Genomic DNA, 21,985 nt, shown 5'->3' with positions numbered 1-21,985 from the left:
AAGTGCTTACTACGTGCGAGGTACTATGCTAAGTGCTAGGGATACAAATACTAAGAAAGAAATATAGTTCCTGGGGCAGCTAGGTGGCGTAGTGTATAGAGCATGGGCCCTGGAATCATAAGGACCTGAGTTCAAATGTGGCCTCAGACACAAACGCTTACTAGCTTTGTGACTCTGGGCAAGTCATTTAACCCCAATTGCCTCACCAAAAACAAACAAAACAAAACAGAAAGATAGTCCCTGCCCTCAAGGACATATAAGGGAAGACAATGCACAAAAGAGAGCTGAAAAGTGGGGAGTGGAGGTTCCCAGCTTGGGAGCATGGTGAAGAAACAAAAGAAATTCAAAATGAATGCTGGTAGTCAAAGTAGTCTGAAGAGTCCAAAATTAGTTCAGATAGATTATAAATGAAGAGATATGAGATGTCTATCCTGTCCCCTCCTTCAATGGAAGAGTTTATGGCTCCTGTCTTCAATCAGAGGGGGCATAGGGTACTGATCAATCAATCAATAAACATTTATTTAACATCTACTCTGTTTCAGGCACTATGCTAAACTCTGGGGATACAAAAGGAGGAAGACAGTCCCTGCCCTCAAGGAGCTTACAATCTACCTACAAATGTATACAAAGCAAGCTACATGCAAGATAAATAGGAAATTGTTCATAGAGAGAAGGCACTAGAATTAAAAGGGGTTGGGAAAGCCCTCTTTTAAAAGATGGAATTTTAGTTGTAACTTTAAAAAGGCCAGGGAAGTCAATAGATGGAGTTGAGGAGGGAAAGCATTCTAGGCATGGGGGACAGTCCAGAGAAAATGCCTGGAGCCAAGAGATAGAGTATCTTGCTCATGGAACAGCAGGGCCAGTGTTGCTGGATTAGAGTAAGGGACTAAGTTGTAAAAAGACTGGAAAGGTAAGAGGGGGCTAGGTTATGAAGATCTTTGAATGTCAAACAGCATTTTGTATTTGATCCTAGAGGCCATAGGAAGCTACTACACTGAGGAGTAACATACTCAGACCTGTGCTATAGAAAAATCACTTTGGTGGCTGAATAGAGGATGAGTTGGAGTGGGGAAACACCTGAGGCAGGTAGACCCACCAACTGGTTATTGCAGTGGTCCAGGCCTGAGGTGATGAGGGCCTTCACTAGAGTGGTAGCAGTGTCAGAGGAGAGAAGGGGTGTGTGTGGGACAGATATTACAAAGGCTCCCTAATACCTCCAGGATCAAATATAAAATCCTGTTTAACACGTGAAGTCCTTCACAATACCCTTCCTATCCTCCCAGTCTTCATTATGATGTACTTTATGATCTAGCTACACTGGCTTGCTTTGCTGTTCTTCAAACACCAAACTCCACCTCCAGACCCCAAACCTTTTCACTGGCTGTTCCCCCATGCCTGAAATGCGCTCTATCCTCACCTTTGCTGCCTGGCTTCCCTGGCTTTCTTCAAGACAGCTTGCATCCCACCCTTTACAATGCACCTTTCCCAATCATTCCCTTTTCCCCTTACCCAATGCCTTCCCTCTGAGATGACTTTCCATTTACACTGTTACGTATCTTGAATGTGCAATTTTTTGCATATTTCCTCCTCCATTAGAATATGAGCTCCTTGGGGATGGGGATCTATTTTTGTCTTTATTAGTATTGACACAACTTAACAGTGCTTGGTACTACTTAATAAATGCTTGTTGTCTGACTGAAGAGTACACCACGTGGAGTTCAAACACTGACACACCTGACTCATTTGGCTTCAGCGATTGTGTCTGCCTCCAGGTGATTGGTTTGCTGAGGGTCAAGAGGATGGACTCTGGTCAGGGAAGTCACCATTTTATGATCTATAAGAATGTGCCGTGATACATCTCATCCCTTTTCTTTTCTTTTCTTTTTTTAATGTATTTTTTTTGGTATTTTTTTTTTGCATTACCTTCATTTTTGAATATTTCCCACCCGTTTCAAAAAGCTATAATAAAGGTTTGGAAGGACAGAAAAAAAAAATCAGTTCAGCCAAACCAATCAAAACACCAACCTTGTCTGACAGTATTTCAAATATTACATACCCATAATCCCCCAACTCTACAAAGAGATAATAAAGGTACATTTTTCTCAACTCTTCTCCAAGGCCATTGTGGGATATTATAATTCCATGAGCTTCAGCTTTACTTTTTTGTTCTATTTACATTGTTGCAATCATTGCATATATTGATTTCCTGATTCTGCTTACTTCACTAGTAATGAATTCATATAAATCTTCCCATGCTTCTCTGCATTCTACATACTCATTGTCCCTTATAGCATTGTAACATTCCATTAACCACACTTTGTTTTGCCAGTCCCCAGTTGATGGACATCTACTTTACTTCCAGCTCCTTGCTACCACAAAAAGTGCTGTTTTGAATTATTTCTTTATGTTTTTGACCACACAGAGGAAGATGCCTAGCAATTGGACCTCTGAGTCAAAAATTATAGTGTTTTAGTAACTTTTTTTTAAAAGCATAATTCCAATTACTTTCCAGGATGGTTAGACCAATTCATAACTCTACCTGCATTATGTTAGTGTGCTTATCTTTCCATAGTTCTTTCAGCATTGACTATTTACATCTTTTGTCATATTTGCCAATTTGTTAAGTATGAGGTGAAACCTTAGTACTGTTTCCCTATTCTCTTTCTGCATTTTTCTCTCCCTTGGATTTCCAGAATAGAATATAGGAAGGAGGGTGCTTGCTGAAGCAAACCTTTGAGAAGCTAGTTTCTGGTTCCCCAGTTCTTGTATGCCTTCTGACTTTCTCATTCCTTTTTTAGATCAGAGCCTAATGATCCTGAGAATGGATCACTTCTAGCCTTGGAGTATATCTTGTGGGTAATCCAGAGTTTTCAGGTTGTTAGCTTGTATCGTTCCCAAGAGATCCAGTGTCTGAGTTTGAGAGTTGGGCACTAGCCATCCAAAGGGAAATTTCTTCAATGATGTGCAATTTGGAAAAGAAAGAGCACTGAAGGGAGAGGCTGTATACCAAGGTGAGAGGAGGTCTCAGGCCCATAATGGGGCTCCCATAGACCCACACAGGAGTACTTCAATGGGGACAAGTGCCAATTGGGAGCTTTGTCGTCCACTACCAGTCCTGGGTCACAAGTACAAGGCAAAGTGAGGAGACCTTCAGAGTGGCAGAGTCATTTCTCAGTAGTCGTAGGTGGAGAAAAGGAGGAAGTTCAGAAGCCAGCAGCAGCAGTAGCAGTAACAGAACCAGAATAATGAAGGCATTACTCCCAGACCAGTTCTTCATTTGGCTGACTGGGCTCACTCTACTTTTGCTTGACTCAAATCTCGGTCAGGAACTTGCAGAGCTCAGACCAGGAGGGTAGACATCAATCAGACTTTGCCCTAGAGCACTGAGAGCTTGAAGGTCCCTGAGATTCTAGGATAATACAGTACTCAGTAAAGCAGCAACAGGACCCATCCAGACCTTCCCTCCAGAGGTGCACAGAGCTCAGCCCTAATATTAAGTCCCTGGAAGAATTGACCAAAAAAAAAGAAAGAAAAGACAAGAAAAGAAAAGAAAAAAGAACCCCACTGTAATGAGCAATTATGGTTGGCAGGGACACAAAACACAAAGAAGAAAGTGACTCTAAAACTTCTATAAGCATTGTTCCAGAGGAAAACACAGCTTGGAGACAAACTCAACCAGAGTTTTTGGAAGAGATGAAGCAAGAGTTAAAAACTGTTTTTTATAAATGGAATGAGAGTATTTGAGGAAAAAAATTGAAAAAGAAATGAGAGCTATGAAAGAAAGAATTGACAAGGGAATTAATTCCCTTGTCTCGGCATAAGAGGTACAAAACTTTGTTCGAGCAACAAACTTCCTGAAAACTAGAATGGATAAAATAGAAACCCCGTGGTCCAGATGGATTTCCAGGAGAATTCTGTTAAACTTTTAAAGGACAATTAATACCTGTGCTACACAAACTATTCCCAAAAATTGTTAAAGAAAGCTAAATTCCTTTTAAGAGACAAATATATCACTGATACCTAACTTAAGGAAGGACAGAGCAAAGAAGGAAAAGTATAGATCAGTAATATTGTGGTTGTTTTGTTGTTGTTCAGTCATGTCCAACTCTTTGTGGCCCCATTTGAGTTTTTCTTAGCAAAGATACCAGAGTGGTTTGCCATTTCCTTCTCTGGCTCATTTTACAAATGAAGGAACTGAGGCAAACAGAGTTAAGTGACTTGCCCAGGGTAACAGCTAGTTAAGTATCGGAGGCCAGATTTGAATTCACCAAGATGAGTCTTCCCGACTTCAGACCTGGTGCTCTATCCACCGTGCAACTTAGCTGCCCGCAATAATATTAGTGAACATAAATTAAAAGGCCTTAAATAGACTACAGCAATCCATCCAAAAAAATCACTGGATTCATAGAAGGGATGCAAAGACGGTTCAACATTAGGAAAACAATGAATGTAATTAGTCATATTAAAAAGAAAAAAATCCCCCAAACCACATGATTATATTAATAGATACAGAAAAAGCTTATAACAAAGTACAACATTCATTTATGCTAAAAAAAAAACCAACAACAACAAAACTAACCCTATGAAGCATGGGTATGAGAAGGATTTTTTTTTTAATATGATAAATTGTCTATCTAAAACTAAAAGATAGCATAGTGCAGCCCCTCCTACAGGCTTTTATGCACCAATGAGACAGCACCCTGGGAAAAACAACTGTCTGTTGGAGCTATACTGGGTTTGGTGGAGAGGAGATGAGATCTTGCTTTAGCATGAACTCTGGTGCACCACGAGGAGCTTAGCTAGGAAGCGGCAAGGCCTGCAGCAACTGTGGAAATAGGGAAACAAGAAAAAGACTATCAAGACTAGAAAATAACCCAGATTACACTGGTAGGCCTATACCTTGAGAAGTCACTGGCAAAAAGAAAGGCTTTACATACACAAAAATATAGCAACTCTTTTTGTGGTCACAAAGAACTGGAAACAAAGTAGATGTTCATCCATTGGGGAATGAATAAACAAATTGTGCTATATGAATGTAATATAATATTAGTGTGCTATAAGAAACAAAATGAATACAGAGAATGAAAAAGCATACAAACTGATGCAAAGTAAAGTAGTTAAGAGTTAGGAAATCGATATACAAGACTACAACAATGTGTATGAAAAACAAAAACAAAATGATTGAAACTAAATGTTTCAATTTATAAAGATCAAGCTTGGATCCAAAGGAGATATTTGTTCCTTTGCAGAGGTGGGGGTCTGTGAGTGTGGCATATTGAATATAACATCAGAGTTTTTTGATGTCTTCATTAGTTTTGCTCACCACAGGTGTTGACAAGGAATAAAACTAGTTCCGTAAAATGAAGTTTATAACAAGATGATGGAACGTGCTTAGAAATGGGTACCAGTCATACCCAGCTAAAAAGGTGAAAAATAGAAGTATTTCACTTTGTGATCAGTCATCACAGATCTATATCTCTTTGACAACCTCTTTCCCCCTGTGTCTAGTCTTACTTTCCCTGTATCCCTGGGGGTGGAAGATGGGGGCTGGAAATCTGTATCTTTTGGCTGTTTTTCACATTGCCACAACAGCTCCCACTCTATGTAGGCAAGAGGTGTCAAATACACAGCCAGTAACACTCCCCAAGTATGGCATTCATCAGATTAGAATGCAATTGGAAAATATTAAACAAAATAAATAAAAACACGATTTTGTGGTTTAGTTGTTTTTCTGTCATGTCCAACCCTTTTTTTTTTTTTGTTGCTAGGCAACGGGGCTAAATGACTTGCCCAGGGTCACATAGCTAGTAAATGTCAAGTGTGTGAGGCCTGATTTGAATTCAGGTCCTCCTGACTCCAGGGCTGATGCTCTATCCACTATGCCACCTAGCTGCCCCATGTCCAACTCTTCACTGACCCCCTTTGGGGTTTTTGTGACAAAGATACTGGAGCGGTTTACCATTTCCTTCTCCGGCTCATTTTACCGATGAGGAAACTGAAGCAAACAGGGTTAAGTGACTTGCACAGGGTCATACAGCTAGTGTCTGAGGCTAGATTTGAACTCAGCTCTTCCTGATTCCAGACCTGGTACTCCATCCACTGTGCCATCTAGCTGCCCCCAAAACACAATAGAACTTAGGTAATGTTACTATGTGGTTTTCTAAGTCAATATGTGGCTGCACAGTTTAGTGGCCCCCTGCCCCACTCTACATTCTCTATGGATTCTACAGCTCTATAGTCCCTAGCAGGCTGGGGGTTGATACTGTATCTACCCTCTCTCTGCCAGATGTGTTTTCTTCTCTTTTTTAAAATATGCTCTTTAAGGGGCAGCTAGGTGGTGTAGTGGGTCAGCCCTGAAGTCAGGAGGACCTGAGTTCAAATCTGGCCTCAGACCAAACACTTGACACTTACTACCTGTGTGACCTTGGGTGAGTCACTTAACCCCAATTGCCTAAAAGATAAAATAAAATAACATAGGCTCTTTAGTACAAGTCCAGTTCCAAACCATGCAATATTTCCTTACCTTAGGAGATGAGGAGGAAAAACTCCAAATCCCAGAAGTTTATGCAGATTCAACCTATTCTTCCCAAAAAACAAATGAATAAATTCCTTTACAAAGTATGCTCTCCGCTGCCCACAAACCCCAAAGATTATTGATTATTAAGAATAAGTATAAATGTATCCCTTAATTTTGCAATATGGTATTGAAACTGAGCAATCGCTCAGATATGCAGGAACAGTGCTTGAGGGGCACTGGACTGGAAGAGATAACTTGGAGTACAATATCTGTACAAGATACCAGGTTGTAATCCAAGCTCTATCTTCTCTAGTTCATTTCTACTTCAACAGGTGAGCAGCTTCTAGGGTCCAGTTTTGGTTGTCTTAGAGACATCTCAAACTCAACATGTCCAAAAACAGAACTTATTATATTTCCCCTTAAATCCAACCCTCTACCAAATTTCCCTCTTGCTGTTGAGGGCACCACCATTCTTCTATTTTCCTAGGTTTTTAACTTTAACATTATTCTTTACTCTCCCTCACCTCACACATCCATCAGTTGCCAAATATTGCCATTTCTTACTCCACAACATCTCTCAAATCCATCCCCTTCTCTCTCTTTTTGCACAGCTACCACTTTAGTTCAGGTGCCAATCACTCTTACCTAGGCTATTCCACTGTCTTCCTAATGAGTTGCTTTTTCTCAAGTCTCTCCCCACTCCACTCTTTCCTCCACACAGCTGCCAAAGTGATCTTCTTGATCGATGTCACTCCCCCTCAATAAACTCTAGTGGCGCCCTGTTATCTCCACGATAAAATATAAAGTATTTTAACATTTAGAACCCTTCACATATACTCCAAAGAGACCAAATAGACAGAAAAGACACATATGTACCAAAAATATTTATAGCAGCACTTTTTATTGTAGTGAAGAACTGGAAATAAAGTGGGTACCTATCAAGTAGGGAATAGCTGAACAAATTAATATAGTGAAATACTATTGTGCTATAAGAAGTGATAAAAGGAATGGTTTCACAGAATCTTGGGAAGACTTTTATGAACTGATGTAGAACGAAGTGAACAGAACTATGAAAACAATTTCCATAATAACAACATTGTAAAGACATACAACTTGGAAAGATTTAAGACATCTGAATGACCATTTATAGTTCCAGAGGACTAATGATGAAGCATGCTACCCACCCTCTGACAGAATGGTGATGGATTAAAGGTGCAGAATGAGACTGTTTTTGGACATCACCAATGAGGAAATTTATTTCTCAACTATGCATATTTGTTAGGAGAATTTTGCTTTTCTTGTATTTTTCTAATGGGAAGGGGTGGTGGCGGGGAAAGAAAAATATTGTTATTAATTGAAGAAGTAAGTAAAAAATTTTAAAACCCATATATAGCTCCAAAGAGGCCAAAGAAAGCACCTGTATTTACACAAATATTTCTAACAGTGTTTTTTGTTGTAGTAAAGAACTAAAAACAAAGTATGTGCCCATCAATTGGGAAAAATTAGAACAAATAATGACATCAGTCAACAAGCATTTATTAAGCACCAACCATGTGCTAGGCACTGTGTTAAGTGCTATGCCATTATATGAACATAATGGAATATTATTAATATGATGGAATATTACATTATTCCATTATTTTCTTATAATCATTCAATATATCATTATTCTATCATTGTCTGTATGAACATATTAGAATATTATTGTGCTATAAGTAGAAAAGGGATGAATTCTGAGAAATCTGGGAAGACTTAGATGAATTGATACAGAATGAAGTGAACAAAAGCAGAATAATTGTGAGCAGAACTAGGAGCACAATGACTACAAATTACAAAGAAAAATACATTTGAAAGAGTTGATGCAATGACCAACCATACTTGTAAAGAACTAATGAAACATGTTACACATCTCCTGATAGAGAGATGATGTATTTAAGATGCAGACTGAGATATATATTTTGGGGCATGGCCAATGTGTGATTTGTTTTGCTTGACCTGGTTTGTTAAAAGGATTGTTTAAAAAATTATTATATAGAATATGTCTCAGTAATACAATACTCTAAAAATATGAATGGTGTCTACTCTAATTCCTGTGCACTTAACAGATCTCTAGCTGCCTGTTGGACATCTTCAACTCAATATATCCAAAAGGGAACTTATCTTTCCTCCAAATTATCTCTTCTTCGTAACTTTCCTGTTACTATTAAGGATACCACCGTCTTCCTAGTCACTCAGTTATAACTTTAAGAAATTGCTATTACATGGGGCAGCTAGGTGGCACAGTGGATAGATCACCAGCCCTGGAGTCAGGAGGACCTGAGTTCAAATTTGGTCTCAGACACTTGACACAAGCTGTGTGACCCAGGGCCAGTCACTTAACCCCATTACCTACCCTCCCCCTCCCCCAAAAGAAAAGAAAGAAAGAAATTGCTATTACATTAAATGTCCTAGGCCATTCACCTCCCTACTTCCAACTTTTCTCTGATTCCTAGAGATATAAGGAAAATGCAGAGTAAAAAAGACACTTGGCTAAATGGAAAATTACTAATGTAGCCAAAATCTATTTGTATGGGACTATTGCCTCAGTGGAGATCAATGCTCCTCACCTATTCAAGGGGTGGGGAGGAGTTGGGGAGAGCAGGAGAAAGGGGAGGTCCACTCTTCTAAAGCTCAGGAATCTCTCGAGTTACTTTAAGTCAATTTAGGTTTCTTTAGTGCTCTTCAAGTCGCTTCAGGTGTTTCTGGTTTCCACCTTTGAGAGAGAAGATTGAAGATGCTAACCTCACATCAGGTTGCTAAAGGAAAAGATTCTAGAGAGAATCCTACATGAAAGGAGCTGGCAATCTCCATCATGTCCCTATCCCCACTTGCTACACTAAAGACTTAGGGAAGTTTGCCCTTGGTGAGATCTGAGATTCTCTTGGTTACTTAAGTTATTTTGCTCCCCATGGGAGAACACCTTCACTTTGTATTGTCTCGTACATATTCTCCTACGTATACTTTCTCTGACTTCTATTTTGCTACTCATTTGGATAGAAGGGTTTCTTTGCCAGGTGTTATGTATGTCCATTATAGAACTAGTATTCAGTGAGATGGGAGTCAAGCCTTGGATATAAAGCTTGGGGTCTTGCTTCCCTTATTAATGAAACAGCAATCAGAAGTTAACTTGAACTAAAAAATTACTTCCCTTAGTGTAACAATTTAAGGGAGCAGAGTGACATTATTTTAGCTCAGTAGCCATTCTCTCTGAGGACAGCAGAAAAGTCTCTGGACCCAACCTCCTTCCTTCCCGCTCTGGCTGGAATGAAAGTCTCCCTTGGAGAAGGATAGGGGAAGAAGAGGCTAGAAATGTCTATTCTGCCTCCCTTCAAGCCACACAATGAGATACACATGCTACATGTAGGGGATAGCCTTCGCCACATGAACGTTGACCATTCTGTTTAACTAGTTATATTGCCTCTGCCGGCTTACTGTAGTCATCTGCTGGCTGTTTTCTCATTCTTCTTCACTTCAAACACATTTTAAAATGTTTCTTTGGATTTTTAAGGTTATTTTAAAGTTCATTTGCCCCTATATTCATATGCCAAATGTGGTGGCTTCACCATCCGTAATTGTAAAAAGAGTTTGTTATAAACATCTTTGCAGATCTTTTCCATCTTTTGTCTGTTATCCTATATACCCATGTATATGGGTGAAAGAACATGCAGAAGGCTGATGGTGCTAGATCACAGAGTACATGGAAGAGAGTAGGGGTAAGAAGACTTTAGAGTAGGAAGGAGCCAGGTTGTGAAGAGCTTTAAATGTCAAACAGAGGATTTTATGTTTGGTCTTCAAGGATTAGGGAGCCACTAAAGTTTTTGGAGTGGGAGAGTTACATATTCAGACCTACATTTTAGGAAGCTCTCTTTGGGCAGCTGAGTAAAGGATGGATTGGAGAGATTCTCAAGGTAGGGAGAACAGTTAGGAGGCTATTGCAATAGTACAAACATGAGATGATAAGGACGTGTGCCATAGTGACAGCTGTGTCAGAGGTTAGAAGGGGACATACAGGAGAGAAGGGGGCATATAGGAAAGGTGTTGCAAAGGTAGAAACATAGAAAGGTTGACCTCTCTGCAGCCTTTGACTTTGTCTAGCATCCTCTTTCCATTGTTGCCTCTCTAGGTTTCCATGACTGTGTTCTATTCTGGTTCTCTTATCTGTCTGACTCCTACTTCTCAGTCTCCTTTGATTTTTTATCCAGCCCCCCCCCCCCAAGAGTGGGTTTTATACCCAAGGAGCTGGTGAAACAGACGAGGAAAACAGATGTCATATGATGCTCATAAAGTCGAAGGAGAATGATCAACAGTGTCAAATGCTGTAGAGCAGTCAGGAAGATGAGGACTGAGGGAAGGTCAGTGGATTGAGAAATAAAGAGGTCATTGGTGATCTCTCAGAGAGCAGTTTCAGTGAAGAGTCAGGGGAGGAAGCCAAATTGCAAAGAGTTAATGTGAGAGTGGGTGGTGAGGAAGGGTTTTGTTTTTCTTCCCCAGAACAGCTTCTCCCAGAGCCCAGAAATATGTCTCAACTTCTTCAAAATCTTGAGAGAAAAAATATATTCCTACTCCAATTCTTGTGTCAACCTGACTCTTTGGGAAGTCCTTTCTGTTGTCTATTCTTTCTCCTTCTGCTGAAATGTTAGCCTTTTCCTCTTCTTTCTGCCCTCCATAGAGATGACAGCCAGTGTAACACCTCTCCTTTCAGAAACCTACATCCCAAAAATTTATGTGTAGGGCTAATAATAGGGGACTGGAGGGAAGTGTGGGTATGTTGAGAAAAGGATGGATCAAATGCTAGGTAGTTTTTACTCAATAAATGCTGATTCACCAAGAGATGATGTGGTATAAAGAGGTCCTGAGCTGGGACTTGGGAATCCTGGGTTCTTCTAGACTCTTTCGTTAACTTGATATATGACCTTAAGCATGTCAATTCTCTTCTCTGGGCTTTAGTTTCCATATTTATAAAATGAGTGGAATGAGACTTTTAGTCATTTTCAGTCATGTCTGATTCTTCGTGACCTCATTTTGGGTTTTCTTGACAAAGACACTGGAGTGGTTTGCCATTTCCTTCTCCAGCTCAATTTAAAGATGAAGAAACTGAGGCAAACAGGGTTAAGTGACTCACCCAGGGTCACCCAGCTAGTGAGTGTCTGGGGCCAGATTTGAATTTAGGAAGATGAGTCTTCCTGACTCCAGGCCCAGTGCTCTGTGCACTATGGCGCCACCTAGTGCCGTCTCTGAATACTAGGGATAGCTCTTCCCTTGACTTTAGCTCCCTGAGAGCAGGTGTGATATTACTCTTCCCTATCACTGATTCCTGACATTCCAAGCACTAGAGAGAAGGGAAGATTCTTGGGAGGAGAGAAAAGAAGGGTGTTGTATTGTAATGGAAGGCATTCTGAATTGGGAAGCAGGAGTCATGAGGTTCTAGTCTTAGCTCTGCCATTTAACTAGTTGTACTATCTTGACCAAGCTATTCCCCTTTTCAGTGCCTCCGTTTTCTTATCTCTAAAATGAGCTTGTTGGACCAGGAGGCCTCTTAAGGCTCCTTCCAGCACTAAAAGAGGCTGCATGGTGGAGTGGGTAGGGAGCTGACTTTGGAATGCACAAGACCTAGAAAGTCCTGTCTCTGACATATGTTGCCCGTTTGATTTCTCAGTGCTCTAGGCAATTTCTCGAGGACTGTAGGATGAAAAGTTGATGCCTCTCTGTATTGGTACAGGGGATTTTCACATTAAGCTTTCCCTATGCCAGTGAAGGGAGCAGCTAGGTGGCACCATAGTGCACAGAGCCCTGGGCCTGGAGTCAGGAAGACTCATCTTCCCAAGTTCAAGTCTGGCCCCAGACGCTTACTAGCTATGTGACTATGAGCAAGTCACTTAACCCTGTTTGTCTCAGTTTCCTCATCTGTAAAATGAGTTGGAGAAGGAAATGGCAAACCACTCCAGGATCTTTGCCAAGAAAACCCCAAATGGTGTCATGAAGAGTCTGACCCGACTGAAAAATGACTGAATGACAACATACCAGTGAAAATCACAGATCTGGTCCCAATAAAAGTCCATGATTCCAAATGGAGGAAAGACTGTGTCTTATTCATCTTTGTTCCCCTACAGTATGGAGCACGACACCTCCTACATAGTAGGTACTTATAATTTTAGAATGTTAAGACATTTTATTTCTGCTCTGGCATGCAGTTTGTAAATCTAGCCAGTGGGTGGCAGTGCCTCTTAAAAAACAAAAACAAACAAACAAAAAACTCCAAAAAACCTGAGCTCGAGAAATTTAAATTTCAGATGAAAATGGGCATTTGAAAATGACATGAGGGAAAAGCCCTTTGGAAGAGAGGGCAGAAGGGAACCCTGGCCCCTAGCAAACCAATTCAACACGTACTTTTACTACTAGACCAAAGTACATGTGTAATTGGGGCCCATGAATTGCCTTCCTATTTGAATTATTATTTTTTCTTTGTTTTTTGTTTTTGCTTTTTTGGTGAGGCAATTGGAGTTAAGTGACTTGCCCAGGGTCACACAGCTAGTAAGTATCAAGTGTAGTCTGAGACTAGATTTGAACTCAGGTCCTCCTGACTCCAGGGCCAGTGCTCTATCCACTGCACCACCTAGTTGCTCCTGAATTATTATTTTCTTATGAATCCACAAGGTGGCACGAATGAGTGGTGGGTGACTCAGGTGCTGAGGATCACTTCTCTTTCTTCCATGGTTGGTGGTGACAAGGAAAGGGGAAATTGACATAGTCCATAAGGCCAAGTAACTGGCACAAAGAAATTTCCACAGATAAGTCTCAGAGCCTTCTTATAGGACAGCAGAGAGGGTTCCTAAAATCTGGGCATGAAAACACCAGCTCCACCACCTCTTATCCCACCCCATCCCTTCCTCTCCCTCAGCTGAAAAACTCAGGTGTTTGGTGGCCAGTCCAGGTCTGACCAGCAGCTCAGGCTCTGTTCTTTAATGGCTCACTGAGTAGCCCATCCCAGATTTATTATCCTGAACCTCTCCTCCCCAGCTTTCAGAGATCTAATCATCAAATTTTATCTTAATTAATATCTATGTTGGGGGTGATGGGAGAAGAGGCAAGGAAGGGGAGCTAGAAAGGTGTAGATGAAAGTCTATGAGAACAAATTGACCTCACCCTTTCCCCTGGAATCTCAGCTCCTTATCTCCCCATTCTAACACTGGCTTTCCCCCAGGTACTTTTCCCTTATCTTTTTCAGGGTGGGGGCGGGGGAGGTGGGAAAGAAGCTTGGCATTCCAGTTGGTAGGTTCTGAAAAGAGCATTTTCACCACGATGGTTTGTATGTGTTGGACTGGGTACTGCTGGGCTCTGTCTCCACAGAGACAGACCTAGAAGAGGGGGAGTCTGCGGTAAAGGGGGATACCTAGAGACTGAGGCAGTACTGAGAGCAGAGTGGGTCAGCAAGGGAGCCTCGAGTCTTCCTTGTTCCCCTAAAGCACTAATTCCTCAGCCTAATGCCAGGCAGTGTCTGAGAGGGTACTGCTCCTTGGACATTGGGAAAATTGCTAGATGATCCTTAAAACACCCCCTCTTCCCCAATCCAATCCCTCTCAATCAATCATTCAATCACCTTCAGGCAAAGGTAGGGGGAAGATACTAGACACCATATTAGGGGCAGATGGAGTCCAATTATCTTTGGACCATCATCATATCCACAGGAAAGAGGCCTGGGGTAAGCCAAGGTAGTATTATCATAACCCAGAAGTAAAATCTGGGATCAGAACTTCCCTCTCCTCCACCTTCTCTGTTTTCCTTTTCCTCTGGAACTCCCTCTCCCTGCCCTATCCCTATCCAGTTATTTTCCCAGCTCCTCCCTCCACCAAGAGGACAGAAATTCTAATGCATTCCCTTGGAGTAGTAGCAGGGAGGCCATCTACTTTGTCCTGCCCCACCTCTCACCAACCTTGACCAACAGGGAAGGGGTGGTGTCCCATTGACACCTCACCCCTAAAGATGTGGGTGTGGCCTCGGGCTGCTGGCAGATAGACAGATGTGGTTAAAAACAACATAAATTCAGAGCTGCCTGCCTCGAGAGACAGTCCCACCTCTCTCCAGCTCCCATACCTGGCAGTCATCTAACCTGGCACTGCTGCCCAGGCACGAGATAGCTGATATCCTCAAGATGTCCACACCCAATGTTTCCACCCTAATGCTTATGTTCTTCTGGGCCAATGCCTCCAATGGTGAAGTGCTAAGCATGGATGATGCTGCAGTAACAGCTGATTACCTGGCACTTAGAATCATAGTTGCCCTGGTCTTTGGACTGGTGGGAGTGATAGGCCTCCTGGGCAACCTGGCTGTGCTATGGGTGTTAGGTGGGTGTAATCGACGGGCCTCACATCCAACAACCGACACCTTCATCTTCAGCTTGGCATTGGCTGACCTCGGGTTGGCACTCACTTTTCCCTTTTGGGCAGCTGAGTATGCTTTGGATTTCCATTGGCCTTTTGGAGGCATTCTCTGCAAGGTGGTTCTGGCAGGTACTGTACTCAGCATTTATGCTAGCGTCTTCCTCACCACTGCTCTCAGCATTGTTCGATACTGGATGGTGGCCGTGGCTGTTGGACCAGGAACTTGCCTCTCATCCTCCCAAGCCTTTGGGATCAGCCTGGTGGCGTGGGTGGCTGCAGCTGCAGCAGCAGTCCCCACAGCAATCTTTGGGGTTAAAGGTGAGGTGGGAGGAGTTCAATTGTGTCTGCTCCGCTTCCCTAGTATTAGATGGCTGGGCGCTTACCACTTACAGAAGGTCATGTTGGCCTTTGTGATGCCTCTGAGTGTCATAGCAGTGAGCTATCTGATGCTGCTGGCATTCCTTCGACGGCAGCAGCTGAGGCAGAGGGACAGGGTGGTGGCCCGCTCTATCCGGATTATTATTGTGTCCTTTTTCCTCTGCTGGTTCCCTAACCATGTTGTCATATTCTGGGGGGTTCTAGTGAAGTTCGACATCGTGCCTTGGGACAGCACCTACTATGCCCTTTACACCTATGTCTTCCCCTTTACTGTCTGCCTGGCACGCAGTAACAGCTGCCTCAATCCTGTGATTTACTGCTTCTTGCGCCAGGAGTCCCGGCAGGCACTGGGCAAGGCCCTGAGGCAGCTGTGGGCACAGTTGCCTGGTGGGGGACAAGCCCAGCCAGAGCAAGTAGCCCTTCAAAAGAGGAGACAGCAGGAGGTGGAGGACACCCATAAGGGCAGTGGGCTTTCCACCACTCTCACTAACATGGATTGAGGGGTACAGAAACAAGAAGACCTTCCACCACAGAAATTACATTTCCCTCCCTGTCTACAGGACACCAGACCCTGGCACCCAAGCCTGGGAAGGAGCTGTCCCAAACTCTGCCAGGCCATGACACCTTGGTATATTTGATCTTTGATCCTTAACTTCCATCTGGGGTAGAGTAGATGAGTTCAAAGCCCAAGGCAGGGTTGGGTGCCAAGAAAACCTAGGTCCCCATTTGTTGTTGGGGTGGGGGCGGAGGGAAGAAGGGGAAGAATTGTGAATAAACTTTTTTGTTTTCTACCATATCTGTGTCTCCACGTCACCCACTGGCACCACTGCTCTGTCTAGGGAGGTATTCTTGACTACTTGGCCCTTCCTGACCTCTCCCTACAGTGGTACTCTTTTTCCCACCATGAAGCAACCCTCAGTAGATCCAGCTCAAAAGAGCGAGGTCTGTGATCAGCTCCAGGTGACAACTGTGGCTCCCTACTAGCAGCGCCCCACCCCTTCAATTTGGACTCTTTTCAGCAGCTACAGCTAAAATCCAGCCCCAAAAGTAGAGTGTTCCCCTTGTCCTTGAACATTAGCTATGACTGGACAATGCCACGGTCATGGATTTACAGTTGTTAGGTTGTAGAGGTTTGTCCAATCCCCTCATTTTAGATATGCAAATGAAAACCTAGATAGATGAAGCTAACTTGCCCACATCATTTAAATCCTAACTTAGGAAAACTGGATCTTCCCTAAACTTAGTGCTCATTTGTTTCCACCATACTGTCTATGGGTACAACAACCTGCAGGTTTAGGCTATCTCCATCTCTGGGGATTACTGGGGTTACTATAGGAAACCTGTTGCCAGCAGGAATGCCCAAGCATGAAATCCTCCAGGAACATTAAGGGGGGGGAGGGGGAACTGAGTCCTTAGCTTCCTATCTAACAGCAATTTTCTTAAGTGCCAGTTGGAGCAGGATGGGTTTAGGGGGTGGGGATAGAAACAGGGGGTAGGAGAGCAGCAAATAGCTTCTGGGGAATAGTCTTCCCCTCCATTCTCTCCTCCCCACTTCCCTTGTATGACCCAAAGAGAAGAAAGGTGGGAAGGAGGGTAAAAGGAGCTCTGAGATGTTGTTTTATTCCCTGAAGACCCTCAGAAAAGGAATGCCTACCTCCTAAAACATGTGGTGGATTCTTGGGGGAAGGGAGGTGAGTGAGAACCTGCCATTGAAGCTGGGAGAACAGAAGTCAATCAGGAAGGTATGAATTATCTACTAGATCACAACATGGGAGGTTGGAACCATGGAGGCCTTTAAGTGGCAAGGGTCCTGGAATAGGAAGATGGCAGTATCTAAGTAGATATGAGAAGCAAAAGGAGACTCCCTTGTTTTCTGAAGGTGTGTGACAGGAGTCCTTATTGAATACCACTGAATGACAAAGCCCCAGAGTAAAGCAGATGACTTCCAGATAGTCCCAACCGACTTCATCTCTATCTAGTTCTTGGCAAAAAGTGCATTAAACAATAACCTGATTTTGCAACTTGTTAATCAGTACTATTAATGACGTATAACTGGTGTTTCTTTTCTTGGTGCTTAATTTCCTCTTTTCTGTGTTGAAACCCAGTTCCAAAATTCTTATGTTCATTCTTAGTCAATTCAAAATCGAAAATTCTGCCCTGGCCCCTTAGGTACAGCTCTTTCTGTCTCCCAGCAGCTCCTCTGAGGGCTATCCCCAAGCCCCAAGTACCAACTAGATACTGGCTCCTCTGGGGGCACCTCTGCTTTATGGTCAATATATATTTTTTTTAGGGCACTTGGGGCTAAGTGACTTGCCCAGGGTCACATAGCTAGTGTCAAGTGTTTGATCTGAGGCTGGATTTGAGCTCAGGTCCTTCTGACTTCTGGGCTGGTGCTATATCCACTACGCCACCTAGCTGCCCTCTTTATGGTCGATCTTGATAGATGAAAACAAGGAGCAAGCCATGTGGATGTGGCCTGGGGCTGGAAGGAGCTTGTGTATATTTGGTGGGAAGGAGGGGAGGGGGGAATGCAGAGGACTAGTAGCCCTAGACTGGGGCCTCTCTCTATAAGGGAAGCAGTGGGGTTCCTGGTTCCCCAAAAGGCAGAATAAGAGGTGGTGGGGTCTACAACAGGCAGGGTCAGATCAAAGGAGGCTTTCTAAAATGTTGTAAGAAAGGGGTAATTGCCCCATTGGGAGTGAAAACACCCTTCTCCAGAGATTATCTATGTGACCTTGGGCAAGCCATTGACCTTCTCTTGGCTCATTTCCTTATCTGTAAAATGAAAGGCTAAAAGTGTTGATGTCAGAGTCATCTGTCAGATGACTCTAGGACAGAATGGCAGGGAGGGGCCTCTCTAGAGGGGTTGGGGCAAATGTTATTGAAAAGGAGATTTCTGGGATTAGGCTTAAAATAAAGAAATAAAGCAGGATCCTAGTTCCTAGGCTTTCCATGGTATGATGTGTTTTTCTGTATGCTTCTTTTAGGGCTTTTGCCAGTCCACACCTCTCTATCATTTGTTCTGCACCTGTTTCTGTACCTCTGCCTTCCAGTCGACTAATCCAGGATGTCATCAACTCACCCTCCGCCCAGACTATTCTTCCTAATTTCCTGCTTCTCTTCTCATTTAAATTGCATTAACCTTAACTTGAGCCTCACTCAATTTCAACCTCAGATTCTGGGTCATTATTGGGAGTCGGAGGTGGAGAAGTAGTGAGGGAGGGACCCACCTCTCAGGGCCTTCTCTCACCACTCCTAACCTAGAATATGAAACTGACCAGAAACAGGAAGGATAAAGGATCAAAAAATAAGAAGTGAAAAGAATCAGCTCCTTAGTGGAGCAAAGAGCAAACAAAGCAAGCTGCTTGTGGGTGAGGGGGAGCCATCTTAGTGAGGTCACCTTTCTAAAGGCCTGTGGTAGGAAGGATAGTGTGTCAGAGAATGAGGCTGGAGTAGCGCGTTTACATTGTAACTCCTCCTATACTGTCTCCCCAAATGGAATGTAAGATTGTTGCCTTTTATATCTCCAGTTCGTGGCACATAGAAGAGCTAAAGAAATGCTTGTTGATGGATCATTAAACTGAACTCTATGTGACAGGAGATGGACTGACTACGGATGAGCCCCCCTAAATTCTCTCACTGGGAGCTCCAACTGCCCATAAGAGAAAATCTGCCTCCAATTCCTGCCTGGAATTATTTTCCAGCCCAAAGTTCTCTTTAATTTTCATTTTCCTACATACAACAAAATCAAGTCCATGGGGTTACCGTCTTTAATTCTGTGTGCTTGGTCTTTTTACAATCAAATCATCAGAAAAGTGCTGGGGCCCAGAGGGGAGGGTATTTGACACTTGCTAATAATATCCCCCCAAACCAAAATTCAAGATTGGTTTTCAAACCAGACCACAAGGCCGCCAGATATTTCCTACACCTCCTTGATGCATTCCCAACTGGTTGAGTGGAGATAGGCTAGTGAGAGGAGCCAGGAAAGGTCCTCCACCAGGGCAGATTATGATGAGCAAGTATTGTTGCCCAACCTCACCCCCAAGTTTCTTCTGAGACATGGGGTAGTTGGAGTCAGACATCTCTAATTGCCTATGATCTTCTCTTAAAAATATAAAACACGTGCAGTCAGCTTTGGTACAAAAAACAAAATAAAAAAACAAACAAACACCAAAACACTGTGGTCCCAATGGATCTCCCACCATTACCACTGGTCCCACCCCAATCTCCAGGCCAGACCACTCAGGGTTCCTAGACATCTGGACCCCTCCAAGGGCTACAATGGAGGCTGGAATGAGCAGCATTAGGAGGTCTGTAGTGGGAGGGACACTTGCCCTGTCCATATCCCTTTTTAAAGGGCAGAAGGGTTCTGGTAATTTTGGCCCCCACTTAAGTAAGAGGGTGAGGGGTGCTGGGCTGTAGTCCAGTAACTGAAGGGTTAACCCCTGGTTGGTCTTCCCTCCCCCCCTCCCCCAGTAGTGTTAAAGGGCCAGTTTTCTGTCCCTTTATGGCTTGGTTCCCTTATCCCTGGTCCTTTAAGTCCCTCCCTCCCACCCACCTAATAATAAATAAATAAATCTTTCCAGATGGGGGGGGTGAGGGTGGGGTCTGAAAAATTGGCATCTGTGGTGCTGCTTGTGGATGCCACTGGAGGGCATATCCCACAGCTTTCTGACCCCCTCAAGCAACCTCACTCTCCCTGAGGTGGGAGGTTCTGGGGTGAGGGGGTGGGGGACACACAACAGTCAGCAGTTCTATTAGGTGTCCCCTTCACCTATGTAATATGGACATCCAAACACTACTCCCCCAACTCTTCTTCCTCCAGTAATAGCCCTGGAGGGGATCAGAAAGGGGGGAAAGAGCCCCTTTAACTTTCTGAGGCAATAGGTTCTCCATCTCGACTCTCGCTCTCCTCTGGGATGTCCTGCATTCGGGGGAAATCTGCAAAGAGAGAGGGTGACCAATGAGCAGCGGCCCAGAATGGAAATACCCACCACCTCCAACTTTCCTGCCTCTTGGGAGGCCCTGTGGTCAACCAATCACAGATAAAACAGGAAACTTGCCTCCCAGAGTACCCCTATCCAATAAGCACTGGACAAAACAGGAAGACCAGCCTGCCCCTACCCCCAGCGATCTTGTGCATTCAGCAGAATTATCCTAAGCTAAGCACTACCATTCTAGGAGCTATGAGTGAGCGGAGGCAGTCAGAGAACCCGTAACGGATCAGAGACAGAAATGAAGGGAGTCCCCCACCCTGTCCCCTATTATCTTCATGTTCCGACTACCTGCACTGTGGCCTTTCAGAGACTCACCTCGGGGGCTATGTGGTGGGGTCAGCCGACTACAACAGCTCTCCTCCTCACTGCCGGTATCAGGATCGCTACTATCTTGTAGCCGCTCCTCAGGACTGCCAAGCTCAGGCCCCTCTCGGTCCTCAAAGGTACGATGAATAGAACGGGTAGACAAGGGCAGATCTAGGCGGTCGTGGCCTCGGCATATCTGGGGCACAGCCTGGTAGGTGGGGGAAGAAGGCAAGCAAGTGATACAGGTTGACTACCTAACTCCACACAGGTGGGTTCAGGCGATGGGCTGGGAAGAACCCCCAGACCCTACTCTGTGCTCTCTCCTCCTCTTCTACTTGCCCTTGGCTCATCTGCTCCAAAAACCAAACATCTTTTCAGGGAATACCTTAGGATTTCTTTCAGGCCTACCACTCAATTTCTTGTCAGTCTGCTGTGATGGAAGGGATGTCCAGTCCAGCCCATAACTGAGTTAAGCATCCCCTCAACGATAATAAGCCCCACACAACCCACTCATTTTAGGTTTTCCAATGTCTGTGTATCAGTAGCTTCTCACTAAAGCACAAGAGAGGGGCTCTGCTCACCTGGGAAGGGGGGGTGAAGCTCAAGTAGAGGGCATCCCCTGCAGGGAGGCTTCGACGCCGGGGGTCCAGAGGCCGGCGGGCCCAGGGAGCCTCAGCTGGGAGGGGCTCAGTCTGGCCCAGGGCAGCCAGCTGCCTTCTCGCTTCCTCTGCTTCCCGCTCCAGTCGGGCGCGGGCTTGCTCGCTCTCCCTAAGACGAGCCTCTAAGCCGCCTGCCTCAGCTGCCCGCTCCTCCCCCTGGCGCCGGCATCGACGGAGCTCCTCTTGGAGCAGGGCGTGCTGTCGCTGCAGCAGGGCCAGCTCTGTGGCCTGCTTCTCCGGGGCCACAGGGGCACCCCCAGCCCTGCCTGCCTCCCCGTCTCGAGAGTTGGCCCGGGATAACACCAGCTTCTCCCGTCGCTCAGGGCCCTCAGATAACCTTGCTTCCATCAAAGTGTCCTGCTGAGCCACCGCTGCCTGGGGTGGAGTAATAAGGGCATATGGGTCACAATCCTCCTTCCCTGACCACCCCACAAGGCCCAGTATAGTCAGTCCTTCCTGGGATACCCAGGCTATGAGTACTTGGAAATGTTCTTGAGGAGAGGGGGTCTCCCCCTCTCCCACCTCTATGAGCTATGGCTTTCCATTCTGATTCTGCTTGACCCCTGGAGTCAGACTCCTTTCTACCATGACAGACTTTGTCCCCTATGCCCCAATCAGCCCTCACTCACCTGAAGGCCATGGAGGAGTCCATACAGGTTGACTAGTCGCTGCAGGGCCTCCTGAGGACAGAAGAGTGGGTGGGAACAAGAC

At 44.3% G+C, this 21,985-nt stretch overlaps 2 protein-coding genes across 5 annotated transcripts in view; one reads left to right on the top strand and one right to left on the bottom strand.

Moving 5' to 3' along the window:
• The first annotated feature begins 14,705 nt into the window (after window positions 1–14,705).
• On the top strand, window positions 14,706–15,812 carry RXFP4 (relaxin family peptide/INSL5 receptor 4). The gene has a single exon (XM_027870699.1). The coding sequence runs from the start codon at window positions 14,706–14,708 to the stop codon at window positions 15,810–15,812; it is 1,107 nt and encodes a 368-aa protein (XP_027726500.1).
• A 3,252-nt stretch (window positions 15,813–19,064) lies between these two features.
• The window catches only part of ARHGEF2 (Rho/Rac guanine nucleotide exchange factor 2), a 36,664-nt gene continuing 33,743 nt past the window's right edge, over window positions 19,065–21,985 (bottom strand). For all 4 annotated transcript variants that reach the window (XM_027870841.1, XM_027870842.1, XM_027870840.1 and 1 more), the window contains 4 exons: window positions 21,904–21,954; window positions 21,197–21,649; window positions 20,625–20,823; window positions 19,065–20,253 (listed from right to left, as the gene is read on the bottom strand). In XM_027870841.1, coding sequence (XP_027726642.1) covers window positions 20,180–20,253; window positions 20,625–20,823; window positions 21,197–21,649; window positions 21,904–21,954 — 777 coding nt within the window. In that variant the 3' untranslated portion in view covers window positions 19,065–20,179. The remainder of the gene's footprint in view (window positions 20,254–20,624; window positions 20,824–21,196; window positions 21,650–21,903; window positions 21,955–21,985) is intronic.

The sequence above is a fragment of the Vombatus ursinus genome, unplaced genomic scaffold (assembly GCF_900497805.2).
Source record: "Vombatus ursinus unplaced genomic scaffold, bare-nosed wombat genome assembly UNPS02014798.1, whole genome shotgun sequence".
In the NCBI taxonomy this organism is placed as follows: Eukaryota; Metazoa; Chordata; class Mammalia; order Diprotodontia; family Vombatidae; genus Vombatus; species Vombatus ursinus.
The sequence above is the reverse complement of the archived record's forward strand: the minus strand, read 5'-3'. Positions and strand labels throughout refer to the sequence as shown.

Excerpts from the sequence above, each read along its gene's own strand:
- RXFP4 (XM_027870699.1), top strand. The coding sequence starts at position 14,706 with ATGTCCACACCCAATGTTTCCACCCTAATGCTTATGTTCTTCTGGGCC.